The sequence below is a fragment of the Phasianus colchicus genome, chromosome 18, assembly GCF_987193195.1.
Source record: "Phasianus colchicus chromosome 18, bPhaCol1.hap1.1, whole genome shotgun sequence".
Lineage (NCBI taxonomy): Eukaryota > Metazoa > Chordata > Aves > Galliformes > Phasianidae > Phasianus > Phasianus colchicus.
In genome coordinates, this window is record NC_143453.1 from 7,877,526 (window position 1) to 7,896,809 (window position 19,284).

Below are 19,284 nucleotides of genomic sequence, written 5' to 3' on the forward strand. Positions count from 1 at the left end.
AGCAACAAAGATAAATTTAAAAGCAAATATTGATAGTCTAGGAGCACCAGAGAAGTTGCCTTGGATAAGGACAAAGCTCCATGGTGCTCAGTAACCTGTCTGCTGTTGCCTGCTGTCATAGCTGCTCTGGGAGGAATGGGAAAGCAGCACAAGCATAAAATGATGCAGCCCCTTAATAGACTTCTGAACTTCCACTGTAAGCAGTTCAGGCAGGGAGTTCTTGAGCTGGAAGTGGTTTCTGTGTGCTTAGTGACTCTCAGGAGACTTTTCTTCTTTAAACTTGTCCAGTTTAAATATGAAATCCTCAAGAGATTAGCTTTCTCCCTCTCTGGGAATTCACACTGCCCCTTTCCTGTATAGATACCAGTCCCAGCTATTGCTGTGAGTGCCCAGAGGGCACGAGCCCTTATTAAAGAGATTGTGTTCAATCATGGAGCTAAATGTCAGCGCTGTCACTTGTTTCACATGTCCCGTTTGTTTCTGCGAATCTCCAGTATTCATATTCTTTAATTCTGTCTGTTGGTGCTTAGAAATTGGATTGTTTCATTTCATTTTGGTTTTTAGCATTCTCATAATACTGACTTTGCAGTATGCGATACCCACCATTAACGTGTTCCCTACAAACAAAAAGCACTCCAGCGAACGCGTTGCAGTTTTGCAGACACAGATGGCATTACCAGACACAAATGTCTGTCTTGGCTCCTGCACATCGAGTTCCGTGCTGGGAGTGAAGTTAGAGAACGCTCCATCTGCTGCGCTGCTTCGGTTACTAGGAGTGCTACACGTGCTGGAGGCTGCTGTGGCTTTCACTTGGATTTGCACCATTAACTTAAAAAAAAAAAAAAAACACAACCAGGGTAATGAGGTTATTCATCTGTCTGTAAGTAAATGACTACTTTCCTAATAAGAGCCTTAGAGTACTGAATTAAGTGAGGAACAGTTTATGTCAAAAATAAGTAGAACTTTCCAAGCAGTGCATCTTAAGCAGCAAGAAAAGGTGAGAAGTTAGGGGCTGGCCTGCTGAGATGGTGGTGTGACAAAATTCAAACTGATGTAAGTTGGCATTGCTCCTGAAAAACTGTCCCATGCCCACACTGTCCCATCTTTACTGCCAGAACATGCTGTTATACAGCTGCAAAGTAAACTGGACTCGAAATTGGTCTGGCTGAAAATCGACTCAGAAATAAAGAAAAATTGGTCACTTTTCAGGCCGTTCCAGCTACCACATGATTGCATGGATGTTTGTGCCAACTGAGAGGCAGTGCAAGAGCAAGACAAGATCACGGCAGGGAGACTGCAGGCAAAGTCCTTCTGCAGTTCATGTGAGGTGCAGGTCTATGTGGTGTTGGGAGAGCGAGCAGCAGCTCACTGCTGCTGAGATCACAGAGCCTGTTTACAAAGCAGTGGCAGCAAAATAGCAACTGTGCCAAGCCTCAATCACTGCAGCAGCCTTTTGGCCTTCAAAATTCTTCTTACTACTTAGAATACCTACACACTGCTATAATAGATCTCTAATATCACTGCTGTCCCTCAATAAGGGATGATATGGGAGGATTGGACTTGATCTCTTGAGGTCTCTTTCAACCCCCGTGATTGTGTGATTTTACCATGAAACATCGAGTTATTCACAAAAGGGTGCTGCTCTGATACAGCACACTGTTAGCCTGTTTTTCCCTCTGCTGGGTAGTTACTCAGCCATCCATTCCTTTCTATCCATTCATTCCTTTGCTAAGTAGAGATGGATTTAAGCAGATGCTAAAATGTTCGGTGGAGCTGTGGTCTAATTAGAAGCTGAGGGTGTGCCTCTGGGGACAGAAATTGCCCTTTGAATTGAGGGAGCTTGCAGATCCTGCAAGGCAACCTGGTGCTGTTTAATGCATGTGTGATACTTCTGTGCATGGTGTGTGTCATTTGTGAATTGTTTTGGATACAAAACTGCCCCACAGATATAATTAAGTACAAGAAAATGAGACCAGTAAGCATGAGTTCTCAAGCTTCTTAAGCTAGCCAGGTAAATAAAACTTAATGTCTTCAGTTTGATATGTTAGAGTCAAATCCTCCCTTGTGTACAGCTTGGAGGACTTGCAGACTCGCGTGTACAGCTGAAATAAATGCTGGTCTTTGAAACTCCTTGTTGTGTTGCTGAGCAGCCATGTCACAAAGATGGAGAAACGCACTGCATCTGCAGATGTCAGAACGCTATTCCAGCTTCATGTGCTCCCAGGGCAGACAGGCCAGGTTTTTGCAAATTGGCAGGTTGGTTCATTTCTTCATAGCCATCGCTGCCTTCTCAGAAATTTAAGCTTCCGATTAAGAGAGAGGCCTCTCACTTCTTAAAGTTCAAAGGTAACCTCCCCAGCACTAGCTGAACGTGTGCCATAGCGGTGAGGTTTGCAGCCAGCCTGAAATGGTAGCTGGGTGCAGCTCTGCTGTTCCTCTCTGTGAGCTGTCCGTGCCAAAATCCGATGGCTGGAATGTAAATAACTCCTGCCTTGTGAGGTCCCCGCGTGCAGCAGGAGGCAGGCTGGGATCAGGAGCGCAGTGGGGCCTCGGTGCTTCATCGGCACCTTGGATGGGAGCGGGGCGAAGTGGGACGAGGTCGGCATCAACTGCTCTCTTTGCTACCGGTGTGATCTGGATTTCTGGTTGCTTTGTAAAATCTCTAGTGCAAACTGAGGCCGTCCCTTATCTGGTGCGTTGTTTTCGTCTGCCTGACTCAGCCTGTAACCCCCTCAGGGCAGGCACCAGGTCCTTTATGTGCTTTTGAAGTGCCTGCCGCACGCTCCACCTTTAATGATTAGTTCCTCTGTGGTCTGGAGAGGCGATGCTTTGCCTGAAGAGCTCCTCACCTCAGGCCCCGCTCCTGGCGGGGGATCCGGGGCTGTGGGCTTCGCTGTGCCCTCGGAAGGCGGAGCTGGCCCCGAGGCTGCAGGTGGGTGCCCGCGCCCTGCTCGCGGGCTGGGGGTCCCCGCTCTGCGAGGGGGAAGCCGGGGAGCCCTTTCCGTGAGGGTCTCATCACGTGGGGGGAGGCCGCGGTCCTTCCACGAGGGGAAGACGGGTCCCCCTCCTCGCGAGGGACCCGGGGCCCTCGGGCCTCCCGCAAGGGCTGCGGGCGGGGTCGGCGCTGCGGGGGCCGGTGGGGCCGGGGCGGGGGAGGACGGCAGAAGGGGCCGCGAGCGCTGGCCCCGTGTCTGCCGGGTGACAATGGTTCCTTTTGTCTGGCGGCGTAATTTGTGGCTTTCGGTTACGGGGCCCCCGTGCGGGAGCGTGGCTCGGGCCGTTAGCGTTGCCCGGGGCGGAGGTGAGGGGCAGCGCGGAGCCGCTCCGTCCTGCCTGCCGCGGGGCCGCTCCTTCTCCCCGCTTTGGCACTCGCCGTCGGCTCATGGGTTTGTGGTATTCGGTTTCAGGCTTAGGGATTTCAACCAGCCGGCGCTGCTCCTGGGAGGAAGGAAGAGTGAGCTATACTTTTCTCATTGGCCCGAACAAAAAACAGAAGCCTCTGCTGGGGTTTGGGAGTGGTTTATGGGCTGAGCTCAGTGGCAGGGGAGCCCTCGCAATGCCAGAGGGAATAGAGCCGTATGGTGCACGGTACCTAATGCGAGAGAAAAGGAGCTGAGCTCAGGGTAATGCCGCCTGCGTGCGCTCACGCGTCTCCCCCGAGTCCGTGTGCATGTGCATTTCCCTGCCTGCGCGCGTGCCTGCGCCCGTGCGCGTCTGCATCCTGCCGTGTCCGCTGCTGTCTTTGTTTCGCTGTTTGCTTGTGGGTTCGGAGCGATGCGTGGCGAGTGCATTGTGGGTTTGCCTGCCAGCGTGGTGCGTGCGGAGCAGCGGCTCCGCGTTGTTTCTGCCTCCGTCTGCTCGGTGGTTGCCTTCCTCTGGATCATCTCCCGTGCTCTTTTTGGGGGATGATCTTCCCTGTGAGTTCACAGCTTACTCCATGTTTCTCTGCATCCTTTCACTAATGGTTTTCCCCAGATTTTTTGGGGGGGGAAGTTCCTCTTTCCTTTATATCTTAGACCCTTCCTCTAAAATAACAGTGCATTACCCTAAACAATTCCTGGCTGTTGGAGCATGAAACAAACTCTGATAGTGAAGGGAGGCTCTCTAATAGGAGATTACAAGCAGCTGCCTGGTGGTGTAAAGCCCACGCTGGTGCTATGCAGGGGTTGGATGTGCTGGAGAACGACTGAAGTGGGGCATCCTTTGCATCACCTGTGCTCTCAGGGCGTACCTCCAAGGTTGTGTCCCCTCACGCTGCTTGGGGTTGTGCTTCCATAACCCCATTACCTGCTGCGGCCTGCTGTGCGACAGCTCTTTTTTAATAATTATTATTATTGCGGGTGCGCGTGGTGCAAAAAACCTGAAAAGTTGCTCCTTCCCTACAGCAGCAGCAGCTGCTGGAGCAGCGGTGTGTGGGGCTGCGCGGGGCCATGTGACTGCGGCGCGTTGGGAAGGAAGCGCAGAGGTCAATGCAAAGGCATTGTGCCAGGCGGGCTGCGGGCTGCGGCCCCTCTGTGCTGCGGGGCCGGACAAAAGCGGCCCGGTGGGGTGGGTGAGCAGCAGAAACCAAAGGGGAATTAGGCTATGTAGTGTCTCCTTTGTGGATGGGAAGGAAAAAAAAGGTGTTTTTGTAGTTCAAAACGAGCTGTAGGTTTTTGTTAACCACCATTTGCGTGGCTCGTGGCACCCACCTGGATTGGAATGGAGGTCGTGTGTAGAGAGCTGCAAGAAATCAGAGGGAAATGGACAAAAACGTGTGTTGGCGCTGCTGTCTGCCTGGGTGTTTTCTCACACAGCTAAATTCTCAGCACTTGGGTTTGACAGGGCGCGAATGCTGTTGTTTCCTATCTGAGCGCAAACAGATCAACAGCTTCAGGTTGGCGTTCGTTGCCGTGGATGGGCACAGCCACAGGAGGACCAGTTCGCCTTCGGGCCCCGCAGTGCCCCCCGAACGGGGGCTGCACAGGTAGCTCAGTCCTGCAGAGCTGATCATCCATGTTCCACAAACAAAAGGAATCAATTCCAAAGGGTTTGGGTTTCTACACAATGCAAACCCCTCGTCCTCAGTGCTGCCTGCAAACCGAGGGTTTGTTTTATTCGCCACGATTCGATCTGTGACTTTTTGCTCTTTGGCTCAAAGAAAGGTGACTTCCTTCCTGGGCTTTTATTGGTTTTAATTTCTGTCTGACTTCTCGTAATCAACAACATCTTGGTGGGCTGCAACATGAAAGGAGAAATTTAAGAGGAAAAAAAAAAAAAGAGCATTTGGGAGGGAAGGACTCGTATTTTGAAGTGGAGCATATTGAGAGTCTAGCCAGCCCCTGGGCTAGCTGGGATTCCTGAAGCACCCCGGCTGCCCCGGGGTATTTCTCCGCTCCCGCTCCTGGGGGCGCCGTGAGGAGAAGCAGCGCGCCGCGCCGAGCAGAGCCGTAATGGCGGGCGGCGGCGCGGGACCCTCCGACCCCGGCCCGCCTTCCTGACAGCGCTGCGTGCCGGCCTGTCAGCCCGGGCTCGCGGCGGTTGCTAGGCAGCGGCTCCTGGGGCCGAGGGCCGCGCTGATTGGTCGGGCGGCCGCAGCCTATCGGCGCGCGGGACGTTGCACGCCGCCTGCATACTGCTGAGCCTCTCGCCACCTGGATGTGCCGAGAAAAAGGCACGGTGCTGTGATACCTTTTTTTTTTTTTTTTTAATTATTTTTATTTTTTCCCTCCACCTCCCTTTTCTGGTACTGTTTCCGTAACCAAAAAAAAAAAAAAAAAAAAAAAAGCCAAAACAACAACAACAACAAAAAAACCCCAACCCTAAAAAACCTCCAAACCAAAAAAATAAACCCAGTCAGGCCATGAAACGGAGACCGGAACAAGGAAAAGAGGTTAGTGGGTTAAGCGGTGTGCGTTTCCTGCGGCCGCAGGGCGCTGCAGCTCGGCCATCGCTCAGCGCCGGGCCGCGGGGCTGCGGGCGGGGGGCGCCGCCGGGAGAGCCGCACCGAGCGGCTGAGCTGACGGGTTGGGTGCCTGGCCATGCTGCCGGCCGCGGCCTGGCTGCCTGCTGCTGCTGGGATGCCGAGCGATGGGAACAAAAAGGAGCTAGCTCGCCGAGCGAGGTCTCTGCACACCGCTCCTTGCTGGAATGGCAGCGGTGGCACGCAGGTGATGAGAGCTTTTATGGGCAAATGCGATTTTTCAAAACTTGGAGGCTATTTGCGTACGACTCGTGGTGAAGGTTATGTCTGAGCATGGAGGAGAGCGTGGAGCAGAGCATCCAGCGACGGGCGGTGCTGCGCTGCTTCTGACAGCGTGACTCCCAGCCTTCCTCCATTCCCTGACTCTGGGAGCTCCTGGTTGTCCAGGCAGCAAACTCCAACTTGGAGATGCACGTTTTTCAGTTACAATCTAATTATCATTACTTCATGAGACAAAAACCTTTGTGCTGTAAATGCAAAAATATGATTGGGTGGAAACGGTATTGCGCATGCAATACTCTAAATTAAGATATGAAAAATACTGTTTCAGACTGATTCTGTTTTGTCCTTCGCTCTGCTTTCAGGTACTGTTTGATGAGTGTGAAAGGATGCTTCACTGATTTCCATATTGATTTTGGAGGCACTTCAGTGTGGTATCACGTTTTCCGTGGGGGGAAGGTAAGTGAACCTTGCTTGATGTTTGTTTTTATTCCTCTCTGCCTCTTATGGCGGGAAGGGGTTGCTTGCTTTTGTTTTTCTTTCACTTTTCTTGGTTTTTTTTTTTTTTTGGTTGTTTTTTCTTCTTTGCTAGTCGGTTGTCAGTCTGTTTCAGTTACCTTTGATGTAGATGCAGTTTGCAGGACTGGAAGGACACTATTCACCTTTATGAAACAAGCAAGTGATTTGTTTGAAATCTGTAATGCGTGTGTTGGTGGTGGTGGCTTTGTGCATGTTATTGTTGTGTGGTTAGAAGTGTCACGCAGAGAGTGCATGGCTGTGTGTACCCTTGTTGGGTCAGAGTGCCCTCCTAAGTCACCTTCTGTAGCTGGAGTTTCACTGTATCCTTTTAGAGATTTCGTGTTCCTCCTGTGCACATTACAGCCGAGCTGAAGTGTTGCAGAATAGATAAATGTTAAAACGTGAGCATAGCCACACATGCTGTGTATCTTTTCTGGGTTAGGTTGCTTTTCCTAATTGCAGTGTAGACAGCGTAAGGTGAGCACTGATATAAGTGGAACAGATTGATCATCCCTGTTGTACAGACACCGTTAATCTCTGTGTACAATGAAGTTGTGCTATACCAACATACTGTTTTGAACTGAAAGTGAATTGTGCAGGCATCTTCTGAATGAAATGTTTCATGGAAGAGAGATGACAACTGACAGTTATCTTGCCACTTCCAGCACATAATTGCTGCTGCTGTCTGCTCTGGACCTCAATGTACAGTACTGGAAAACGTGTTTTATGCAGAAAGCAAGCTTGGTGCTCTGCATTCATTTCTCTAATGTAGGATAAACTTCCTGGAATTTCTCAGCTGTGTATTTTTGTTGACTGTGGATAATAGTTACATCTTTGCTTTATTTTTAGATCTTCTGGCTGATTCCGCCTACTCTGCAGAATCTAGAACTTTATGAAGAATGGGTTCTCTCAGGAAAGCAAAGTGATATCTTTCTGGGAGACAGGGTGGAACGATGCCAAAGAATTGAACTGAAACAAGGCTATACATTCTTCATTCCTTCAGGTATCACTTGCTAACTGTTTTTGGAATCACTGGAATTGTTGTGCTTGGCTCTCTGTAAAACAGTCCTTCACATCTAAGGCCTGTGCTGAGCTCTTTATTCGCTGTGGCAAGGAAGAACGAGGGGCTGAATGCATTTGATTTCTCAGGAATTGTCTCGTTCAAACTGAGGATGTGTATGCAGTTATCACTTGAGAGAGGCCCTGGGTCTCTGGGGCTGTCAGTCCACCACTTCTCAGAGGCGCTGTGACTTTTGTTACTGCTGTTGGTTTTCTTGGAAAAACACTTTTCTGTTTTTGTTATTCTGAGGTAAAACTGCTGTTAAATATATCCGGTGACCAGTGATCTCTTCTGGCAAGTTTAACCTGCGTTTCTGTTACCTGCTTTGCCACTGTCTGTGGTCTGAGGTGGATTGATTCCTGATAGAGCCCAGTGGAGATTGTGCTGTATGGAAGAGCATGTGTTATGCTCCATCAGAGTTGCTTTGTGGTGAAACAATGTTATTTAATGATTATAATTCTTCAGGACTTGTGCTGGGTATGGACATCTGCCAGTAGCCCAGGCGTGCCATGATTTTACACTGCTGCCTGCCTCAGTGGCTAGGTTGCACGACTCAGGCTCTTTCTGCAAAGCAACCAAACAGTTGCTGTTTTGAAGGCTGGTGTCTTCAGGCCTTTATTCTGCTGCCTAAAATGGATTAAGGATGGTGCAATCTGTAACGCTCTTCATTTCAAGCGATATCAGGCTTTGCTCTCTTTGACTATTATGGGTCTGCAAGCTTCTTTATAATGATATAATACATTGCCTCTGTCTAGTGGAGCTTACCAGGGAAATAAGTATTGATAGCCTTTTTACATGACAGAAGGACTGCTTGGTAGTTCTTCAGCTTCTAGAATTACTCTGCAGAGATAAGATTGTGACAGTTTTTTTTTTTTTAGTCTTAGAGATGGATAGAATGCAGGTCATGAAAAGACATTGATAATGTTCTTGCTAACTAGGGAGCATTATTAGTATCAACTGAAGTCTGCAAATTTGCACATTTGGTAAGTATTTGGTCAGAATCAGCTTGGGGGTGACAGGTGAAAGGACCTGGAGGGTGGAGGAGTTAATCCACTAAAGGAATTAGGTCTTCCCTTGAAACAGGTCAGAATGTGCTGTTACTGTTTGAACTGGGTGTTTGAGTGTGCCTGTGCTGTTTGCTTAGATCCGTTACTGCATCTTCATATTTATCTTCGTTCCCTTGTGAGCTGCCTCCTACGAATAAGACTTTGTGTGTTAGTTTAGTCACACTCAGCAGCTGGAATACAGCAAGTTGTGGGAGATTATACAGGACACAACTGTAGCATGGTGGCTGCAGTGTTCCCACACACGTTTTTTTGACTATAGCTTCTGTTTTCTTAGGAACACCCCTAGTACAGAAATGCCAATACCTCAACTGTTGTAGGCCCCATGGCATGTCTGAAAGACAGATATGAATAACTTCTCCTTAAGCACCTGATGGATTTCAGAGGTTTTTGTTCTGTATATCATTAGAAATCTTCGCAAATCTCTTATATGAAACAACAATGTTTTCATGTTATTTAAAAAAGTAGGAAATGCCCAGTTAAAATTGTTCCAGGTCAGATTGAGCATAGCCTTGCCAGAGAGGTCAGCTCTTGTGACCTTCGCTGTGATTTGTGAGAATATCACGCTTGTTTATGTTAGAATGTGTTTTGTATGTGCTTTGTAGCTCTTAGTGCTTGGGCTCTGGTAATGGGTGCCTGTAAAATCAGTCTGTCCCATGCTTTCAGTTGAGCCTAATAAACACTTAACCAGCCTCAACTCGGGTGCAATGGCTTGTGCTCAGAAAATGTGGAATGGTAAAGCTAGGACTGTGAATGAGGAACATCACATTGAGGGGCCTTTTGCATAAAATATCCTGCTGTGCTCTCATTTTCAAGTCATTTTTGGGGGTGGTCCTAGCAATGGTGTTATATCATCACAGCGTAAAAGATGAAGTAGGGAGAGAAGGCTGTAACAAGACACATGGGGAGTAAGATCATAGGCTCGTGGGAGATGGAAGGTTTCTTTGAGAATCTAGGATCAGCAGTAGATCCAGTAAATCCTTGAAACTACAAAGCAGTTGCATAAGAATGGGAGTTATTCTTTCAGAAGGCATAATTATAGTGCTCACCAGGGCCTCAGGGTATTTCCCTCTGCATCACTGCCTTCGTCTTTTCAGGATTAGGCTTAAACCAGTTAATTTCTACCTATGCTTCTAACCCTGGAAAGCACTGGGAGGCATGATCACAGCTGTGGAATCAAGGAGAAAATTGTCCAAGTATTATCAGCATAGTGAGTCACTGTGGGTCAAAGTGCACCTTGCAGTATTTTAGGAGGCCCTCCCAGCTGTGGGCTCGGGGGAAGTTAAGCCTGGGGTTCTGAGGGATGCTGAGTCTGTTGCCTTGCAAAGGATCCAAGCTGCACACTTCACGGCCCTGTAGGGCTCTTCCCAACAAGTGATGCACTGTTACAAGCTCTCACCTCCTACTTTACCAGTTCCCACTGATGAGTCAAGGATGATCAACTCTGGTAAAGTCTGCAGTAAAGTGGTAATTTAACTAAGAATCTGGCCTTTTCTGTTAGTATCATCTAAATTGATGTCAACATTTAATTGTCAGTTGACAAATATACCGCTTTCTGACGTGCTGAGGATTGTAGCCAGGCTGATGTTCAGGATGTGAGAGCAGCTGAGAGATCAAGAGGAGAAGGAAGCAAGAGTTACTATCTGTGCTAGCACAATTTTTTTTTTCCCTGTAGAAATCTGGTTTGTTTTCCTAGGATGGGAGATCACTTGTCCTTGTTCATAAATATGTTAGTAAAGAATGCTGTGGCCCTAGGCAGTGAGCACTGTGTATGTTATTACAAGAAATATTTAATCTTTCAAATGGCTCAGTGTTCAACATGGAAGAAATTTGGAGAAGGTAAAGCATCTTGCTGTGATGTAGTGGATGGTGGATGCTGCATATCCGATCCATCTGCCAACCAGAAGGGACATTTATAGAGTGCTTCTCTTTTCAGGTATAAACTGTGATCTTCCCAAAGAGGAAGAGCATAATCTCAGTGTGCAGCTGTTGTCTCAGCAGGGACACACAACAATGTCATCAGTCACAAGTGTAGAGCTTGTCCAGTATTGTTTGTGCTGATAGCTGTACAGGGAGTGTGTTCAGTGATGGTTTGCACTGGGGATATGCAGAGTGAGAGCACTTGGGGTACACTGAGGTGTAAACTATGGAGACAGTATTCAGGTGTCTCTGATGACTGTGTGAGGGGCAGACTGAGCTGGTGTTTGGGCAGCATCCCCCTGATTTCTGCCACTCAGGATTACTGTAGGCACTTGTCTCTGGCTTGTATGCAACCACTTGTTCTTCACTTAGATACTGACTGCTGCTTCTCTGCAGCCTGCTAGAAATGCACTGCTCACTACGTCAGTGCAGGTGTGTTAGCCTGTTCTTGAATGCTTTTAGTGCTTGTCCTTTTGCTTTGAGTGTAAATAGCTTTCCTCTTTTACGCCACCAAGTGACTACAGTGGACCCCTGTTCTCTCCCTACTTCCTACCCTTTATCTTTTCCAGTCTTCATGCCCTGTAAACCATCTTTTGCTTCTTTCCTTGTGCTTTTTTTTTTTTTCTTTCTGAGTTGTTTGTTTTTAAAGTGGTGCTTTACGTGTGGAATTCTCATCTTGATTCTCGGAATACCACATTCATTCCCCTTGTGTACTTCTAAATTTGGATCCCAAGCTCAAAATTAAGCATAACCGAAACGAAAAAAGTCATCCTTTTTCAATCCAGGTGCTCTTTTGAGTTTTTATCTGTTGTTTTGATGGTAGGTGTTCAGGGATCTGATGCGGATATTGTCTGTGTTGTCCTCTACGGCAAGGTATTGCAGTGGCATGAGATATGCTATGGTCGTTTGTTTATTTCTAAGAAAAAATTCTATAAATATTCCGAAACACTCTGGTATCCAGGCCATTGTGAGCTGTTTGGCTCATCTTTACATCTGTAGGTAGCAATCCAAGCGAGATGCCAGTCTGTGGTGCAGGAAGTCACTGTACATTTCCAGGAACTGAATGATGTACTGCCATTAGATGTTGTTGAAGACTTCTGCAGCACTGATTTATTAGCCTTTTCCATGATCAAAATCTGGAGAAGGTAACCTGCTGGCAGCTGGCATGGTGTGCCTCTCTGCCTCCTCTTAAACTTCTCACTTGCGTGGCTGCACGTTTCTCTTACAAAAGCTGTGCTTCACCTTGGAGTTTGGCAGTCCTCCATGGAGGAGAAAAGCCGTTTGTTTTGCTTTACTTTTAATGTTCTTTATAATGTGCCGTGGGGCCTTGCACATGGAAAGATGCTATTAAAATCTCTTAATTTCTTGAGAGATGAAAAATGAGCCACAGTCGAGCAAAATATTCTCATTGTTCTGTGATGATTGTTATGGCAACTTGAGAGTGCTCCAAACTTCTGGTTTTCAGTCAAATGCAGAAATAATGGCTTTTCTTGGAAAAATGTTTTTTGGGAAGGAAAGCAAACAGAAAGGGATGTTCTGTGCTAGACTGTAGGCAGCAACCAGCAAGGATGCAGAGCGCTGCGGACACGGCAGCAGTGGTTATCAGCACGATTCTGCCTGCTGTAAGTGCGTGGTCCAAGGTGGCCTCTGCTATGCCAGCCAGTATTTGATGAATTGTTGTGTATGGGGGCCAGAAGGTAGCACACAGTCTTTCTATCAAGGAGGATGTCAGGCTATTAAAATCTGACTGGTAAATATTTTTTTGCAGTGAGTTGTGCTAGGGCTGTGTAACTGCCTGGCTATTTTCGGTTGCTTTTTGCTTTTTCCATTTCAGGAGCTTCCCCTGACATTAATGGAAGCTCCGTGCCTGGAACCTGTAGGGACTGAGCGATGGGGATCAGTGAAGAGCATCACAGAGGAGAGTTTTTGCCTCGAATGTCTACTTTCAGATAGAAGGTGTCAGCATAACATTGAATTTTAGTTCTGTTCATCTGCAGTGCTCTGCCTGATTCTTATCAAATTATGTAAGATTGAGAATTGCTGAGTTACCTACATTGCTGGGGACAAATTAAGTTTTTACTCTTAAAACGTAAACGTGGCATTTCCTGGTTATGTTTGGTTGTGGATGCCATTATGACACAATCACTTGTTTTGAACTGAGAGAAATAACGTCTCACTTGCTGGCAGTGTCCACTGGAAGGTCATCTCTTGTCACTTTGGTTTTTATTTTTGAGACTTGACTGTTTCAGCTTTTCCAGGCCAAGCTGCTGTAGAATTGTAGGAAAATGTGTATGCTTTCTACGTTATAAAGCAAAATACCTGTTCAGTTTCTGCTGGAAGCAGATGTACCATGGTTTTGCCTTGGAGTTGGTAGTCAATTTGCCCCATAGCTTTACTTGTTAATAATCTTTTTTATTATTCTCAGATGGATAATTGCATTCTTGAAGGTGCAGTAGGAATTTGCAGTCCTCTGAAATCATCTAACAAATTTGCAATATTTAATGATACTTGTTTGATAAAATTCATAAGATAATGAGATTGTATCTTTCTTTTAGCTGTTCAGAAAAGGTTTTTTTTTACTGTTAATTTTACCTTCTTGATTTACTGGAGATGATAACATCTAAATATTCAAGCCTTTCATAGGAGCAGTGGAATAATTTGTAACAGTAAAACAGCTGAGGGTATTTCAGAGTCTCACCAATAAAATTCCGGCTCAGCGCTGGTTTTGCTTCATAATCTAGGATTATTTTGAGAAGGGAGAAATGCTCATTAATCACCAAGAGCTGAAATAAAAAAGATAACTTCAGAAACAAACCAGAGTGGGCAGATCCCACCGTGCCCCACAAATGGCACAGAGCTGCACCAGCATCACCAACTTGTGGGGAGCAGCGCTGCCTCCGTGTGCGCAGCGCTTCTGACAGGGGAGGGCTGGCCTCGCCAAGCACTGATGGAGCAGCACTGCTATTGAGGCAGGCCCACTGAAACTGATCACCTCTGAGGAAGTTTTCTATTTATTGACTGATCCCTGAGGCCACACAGCCTCTGTGTGTCTCTCTCATCTGTATGATTTAGTAGTAGCTTTAGATAATGTTCAGCAGGTGCTTTTGTTTGTCTTTCAACCAGAAAGGAACAATATCTTCTTCCCTCGACTTCTGGGTTGTTTTCTATCTTTAATCCTTTTCTTCTGTTACTATTCCTGTGTTTTTTTTGTTTTGTTTTGTTTTTTTCCAGCATTAAGTATAAAATTAAACTTGTGATATGTTATTGTTGTTATTGTGTTGCAGGCCCCCCCCCCCCTTTTTTTTTTTTTAAGACTATTGCTGTCTTTCAGAACGTTACCAAAGTGAGAAGTGTTGTTCATCTCTTGCCACACAACAACCCATGGAACACCCAGAGCCGTGCAACAGTACCAGAGTTTATGTAAACAGCAGAAAGCTGAGGGAGAATTGGTGCCTCTCTTCAGGTGCAGGCAGGGTGCATGGCTGGATGATGGTAAAGCAATCCCAGTGGCCTTCAGTTTTTCCTCATGGATATGTGCACCTTCTTTGGAGGTCTCCCTCTTTACAAACCATTTCAGTTGGGAAGCTTTCAACACGGGTGTTTTTGTTTTCTGTGGTCACAGTGAACATTCATCCTCCTCACGATATGAGCTCTGCTTGCATCTAATCTGTAGAAATTAATTGAATGTGCCATCCAAGTTTATCTGTTCCCAGAGCTCGTTTCCACAAAATACTATGCTTGTGGAAAGTGTTTCCTGCTTTCTGCTTGTCTCTACTTCCTCCTACTTCTGTTTTTCTGGTACTGGTGTCTTCAGTTTTTCTCTGTACACACTGTTGTTAATATTAAAACAGATTTTTTTTTTCCTTGTAGCTTCTGTGCCAGTCTTCCTGTGTTTTTCTACATTGTCAGTTCTTCATCTTTTTTAGACTAATCTTGCACGTAGTGTCCTGCGTCCCTGGAACACACCTCTCCATGTTTGTGTCTCTGCAGTTTTAATATTCCCTGTTCCTCAGGCAAGCTGAAACTATTTTGGGATGCAGTGTGACTGCAGAACGCTCTGCAGCTGAGTGGTCAGGATCCTCCCAGCAGGTGACAGCTCTGCCTGTGGCAGCAAGTGAGCTGCTGGAGATCCAGTGTGTCCCTGGGACCCATGTGGAATGGGGGGCACCCAAATATTGTCCTTACTCATCTCTGAGTCACGCGTGGAAATTGTTTTGCTCTGGTTTGGATAGAGGTAGGGAACTTGACTTCCAAGGCTTTTATAGTCACTGGCTTTCTGTGGGTTGCTTGATCTCTGGTTTATTTTTAATCTATTTCCTAACCCTGGTGGATTTCAGTGCTTTGTTGTTGAGAAGTATGTCATTAAAGAACAGGTCTTTCTGTCTCATTATTGGAAATACGTGTATCTCGAAGGGCCTTAGTTCAGAAGGTAGGCATTTACATCTGTCGATTGAAGTGCTCGTTGTTTGTTAATGAGTAGCTATCTGTTTTATAAACATAAGTGGGGAATTTATTATTATCTGCAGAACCAGATGTTGTCTCAAGTATTTTAGGGAAGTCCTTTAGTTTGTGTCTCTTCTAGCTTTCCAGTAACAACACTGAAGCTCCATTTATGTTAGATAATCATTCTGTTGAGGAATTGCCATGTTTGGGACCCCATTTTTTGGAGCATTGGCTCATGGCATCATTGGCTCATGTTTCTCTTGGATGATGTTGAGGCTGCTACCAAGGAAGTCCAAAGGACATTAGTACAAAGATCCTTGACATTTAATAGGACAGAGTTGAGAGGTTGGGGAGCTTGTGATGATACTGAAACCCAAAGAGCAAGGAAGAAATGAAATCGATTGTACTCCAGTGTGGAAATTTCACTGAGGAAATAGAATTTGTAGGAAGAGGCTACTGTGTGGGTTGAATTGAAAAGAGGCACTTGAAAAACAGATGTGTGTTTTGATGATGTTTGTTTTATTTCTTTGTAAAATGAAGAATATTTATTTTACCTTTCACAGATGTCTAGAAAGCCAGGTTTGAGCTCAGTTAATCAGTTGCTTTTAATTGGGTTGTAATTCTTTGATAACAGACAGTATTTAGAATGATGATGAAGATTCCATGGAAATAACTTGTTGCATCTCTCAATCTGTTTACGTGCATTGACGTGTGCTGGGGGAGCTGCCATGTAAGCCAGTGGTGAGGGCTGCTCAGTGTTGTGCTGATAACTGGCTGCTTCTGCCCTGACCTTTGCCACCACTCAGTTGTGTAGCTGTGCACCAGGCATTCCACTTGTTGGAGCTTCAATTTGTTCATCTCTGGAACTGAATCACTGCACCAGCGATTTTGCCACCTATCCAGTAAGTTGGCTTTGGGGACTCAGCAGCAGATTTGCTTCAGTGCAAGGTTTCCATTCTTTTCCCTAAACTCTAGAAATTTTTGATTACCTGGTGGAAACACTAAATGCCTTGACCTTGCATCTTTTTTTTTACTTCCCAAAGACCAGGATCAGGAATGTCATTAATCTTGCCAGTAGTTTGCTCTTAGTACAGACTGATGGATTTCATGTGAGGTGATGAACTGCTTTAGCTGAAGTTTTTTTTCTATGGTTGCTGAACTACCCTTAAAGGAAGGGAAAAAAAAAAATTCCTCTTTAGTTGGTTATTCTTGATTTTCAAACATGCTGAATGATAGCAGGGGACTTTGTAATTAGGCTAACTGGAGCAGGACAGATGTGGTAATACCTGAGGTGCCACAGCTACAAGCCACCTGTGTTTTTCTGTGCATCACATTTATCAGACTTGTAAATTGACTGAGCACTGGCACAGGTGGCCAAGAGGGGCTGTTGGTATCTCTGTCCCTTGAGATATTCAAAAACTGCCTAGATATGGTCCCATGCAGCTGCAGGTGGCCTGGCTCAGGCAGGGGGTGGAGCAGATGACCTCCAGAGGTCCTGGCCAACCTCAGCCTTTCTGTGATTTTGAAATTCAGAAAGATGCATGCAGAGCGATGTTTCCAGGGAAAAAATTCCTACGTTGATTTCTTTTCCTTCCTGACTCCTACTGATATGCCCTTAAATGAAAGCCCTGCCTCTGCCATCTGCTGTAGCTCAAGGACTTCTGGGATGTAGCTCAGCCGGCCCTTAGGGCTTAAGGATTGTTGCAGAACATGGCTTTTGTGGCTGCTGGCTGAAGATCCTGTATCTGAATGGTATTTCCCTGTTCTCTCACTGGTCTTGAAGAGGAGGGAAGCTACCATGGTTTTAATAGAAAGTACTGCACAGTTAGGAGAAAATTGACTGCCCTCTGTGTTGCTTTGCTATCTGCTGGTTTATAAATTGTAATGCTTTTCATTAAAAAGGGGGAAAAAATGTAGTATCTGGTCTCTGTGGTTCCCAGATCATTAGCAGGATCAATTCTTTTTTCACTGCAGAGATCAGAGGCTACAGTCTTGCATAGCCAGACCCTCAGCTCCTGACATCCCAAGCAAACAGTGCAGAAGCAGAGGAGCTTGTATATGGCTGCCTGAATTGCTGTGCCTGGATTTTTGTCGTGGTAGAAAATTCTTCCCTCACTTTGGAGCCTGTGAAAAGTGAATTTGGTCACTTCCAGGATAGGACCAGGGCAGTTTCATCAGATTGAGTACTAGAAATGTTAAGTCTCTTAACTGGAGACAGAGAGAGATTTTCAGTTGCTTCAGGAAGTTGATAATAGGATATGAAACTTTCACTTCTGAAGGAGGACTGGTAATAACTTGAAATTGTTGATATCTGAGGATGTGCGCTCTGGTGCTGGAGTGAAATAAATTGAATGTGACTCAGTCCAGTTCTAGCCCTAGCCCACCACCACTGCTAACATGATTTGCAACCCTTCTGGAGGTGCCAGAAGATTGTCTAAGAGCCAAGTGTGTAGAGCAGACTGAATTTACTTCTTAGTCATGGATGTGGTTGAGTCACAAGCTTGCGTGTTCTCGGTAAACACTGTAACTGTTCTGTGGATTAATAGTGCTCAATATACAGAGGGTTGTGAGACTGTATGTACATCATAAGATGCTGCCTTCTGCTATTATTAGTCTTAGTGTGGCTACAAGCATGCCATTTAACATGTCACAGCTTTAACCTCTCATCCCCCACAGAATGGGGTTTATGGGGTTGCTAAAATGTGATTATAAATTGCTCTGTAATACTACATAGCACGAGGCATTCTCAGTTCTTTGCTTTCCCTCTCTAGGGTGGATACATGCGGTTTATACTCCAGTAGATTCTCTGGTGTTTGGTGGAAATATCCTGCATAGCTTTAATGTTCCCATGCAGCTTCGCATCTATGAAATTGAGGACAGAACAAGGGTAAGGACACTCGATTCTCTTTTTAACTGAACAGTTCTTTGTCACTGTGATCTGTCTCTATCTTGTATCCCTTTCTGAGAAACTAGAGCTGGTGGGATCTCCATGTCAGATTGATTGAGAGGTAAACATGAAATAATGAGACTTTCAGATGCTGGCTATTTTTAGTGGCATTTACTCATCTGTTTTTCCCCTGCTTCCGACAGACACGTCCGTTCTGTATCGTCTGTTCGCCCGCTGAACTTTTTAAACACATCCCCTTTTGCACAGAAGCCTATTGCCACCACAGACCTTTGTGCCAGTACTTCTGGTAACCCCCTGCTGATTGTTTGTCTTTGCACACTGGCAATGGACATCTAAGAATGGAGAGCTAATGGGACTGAGATGGTTTTGCTGTCCACAGCTGAACTGAGGAAGCTGCAGAGAGGCTGCTTATGAAACAACATCTTCTGTGCTTAGCAGGATTTTGTTTTACAGTGACTCAGTATAGTGCAAAATGTCATGGGTCAGAGGCTGGGTTGGGACGTTAGACTGAAGGTTGTGATATTCATCTGGGTGTAGCATCCACCTCTAGAAAGGGTACAGCATCTTGGAGGAGGTGACCATGCAGCCTCTGTGTTGGGAGTGAAAGTGATGCTGTTCATTGATAAACTTCTGTTCCTGGCTGAATTTCATGAAGTATCAGAATCCGAAGGAAGTGCCACTACTTTACTAGGCTGTTAAATAAACTGTGCAAGGCAATCAGAGCAGTGTGATACAAATTTAGATAGAGGCTTTCTGTAGCTGGCTATTGCGACAGTGCTGATAAACCACTGGCACATGTGTTAGGTGAAGTGCTCATGGAGAATGGGCTGCAGAACAGCAGGAAGCTGCAGTGCTAGGAAGTCTTAAAATGATACATCAGTAGTGTTCAGTGTTGTTCACCTCTACAAAAAGGCACAATTCTGGCTCCAAGTGGGCTTTTTGCCCCAGATCACCTTCCTTTGTGTCTGAGACACAAACGTTGCTCAGGAATGCATCTGTAGCTCAGTGCATGGAAGGGTTTCCTGTTGCCAGCCTCTCTGCCAGTGTTGTTGGGAAGGGGCTGCTCCCTGATTTTGTGGGAGGTGGCAAGGCCTGGTAATCTTCATATCACAAAGCAGTGGTTGAAGTTTGGTTTTCCTAGAGTGATTTTAATGGAAAGAAGGAATCTTAAGTAGGAAAATGAATTCCT

At 46.1% G+C, this 19,284-nt stretch overlaps 1 protein-coding gene across 13 annotated transcripts in view; it reads left to right on the forward strand.

Moving 5' to 3' along the window:
* The window catches only part of KDM2B (lysine demethylase 2B), a 103,807-nt gene that overhangs the window by 28,509 nt on the left and 56,014 nt on the right, over window positions 1-19,284 (forward strand). For 8 of the 13 annotated variants that reach the window (XM_031592582.2, XM_031592581.2, XM_031592583.2 and 5 more), the window contains exons 7-9: window positions 6,547-6,640; window positions 7,550-7,703; window positions 17,959-18,074. In XM_031592582.2, coding sequence (XP_031448442.2) covers window positions 6,547-6,640; window positions 7,550-7,703; window positions 17,959-18,074 — 364 coding nt within the window. Of the gene's footprint in view, window positions 1-1,988; window positions 2,933-3,492; window positions 3,624-3,829; window positions 3,918-5,771; window positions 5,873-5,921; window positions 6,150-6,546; window positions 6,641-7,549; window positions 7,704-17,958; window positions 18,075-19,284 lie in introns of those variants that run through there. The other 5 variants (XM_090120987.1, XM_031592589.2, XM_090120986.1 and 2 more) reach the window with 5 other exon arrangements.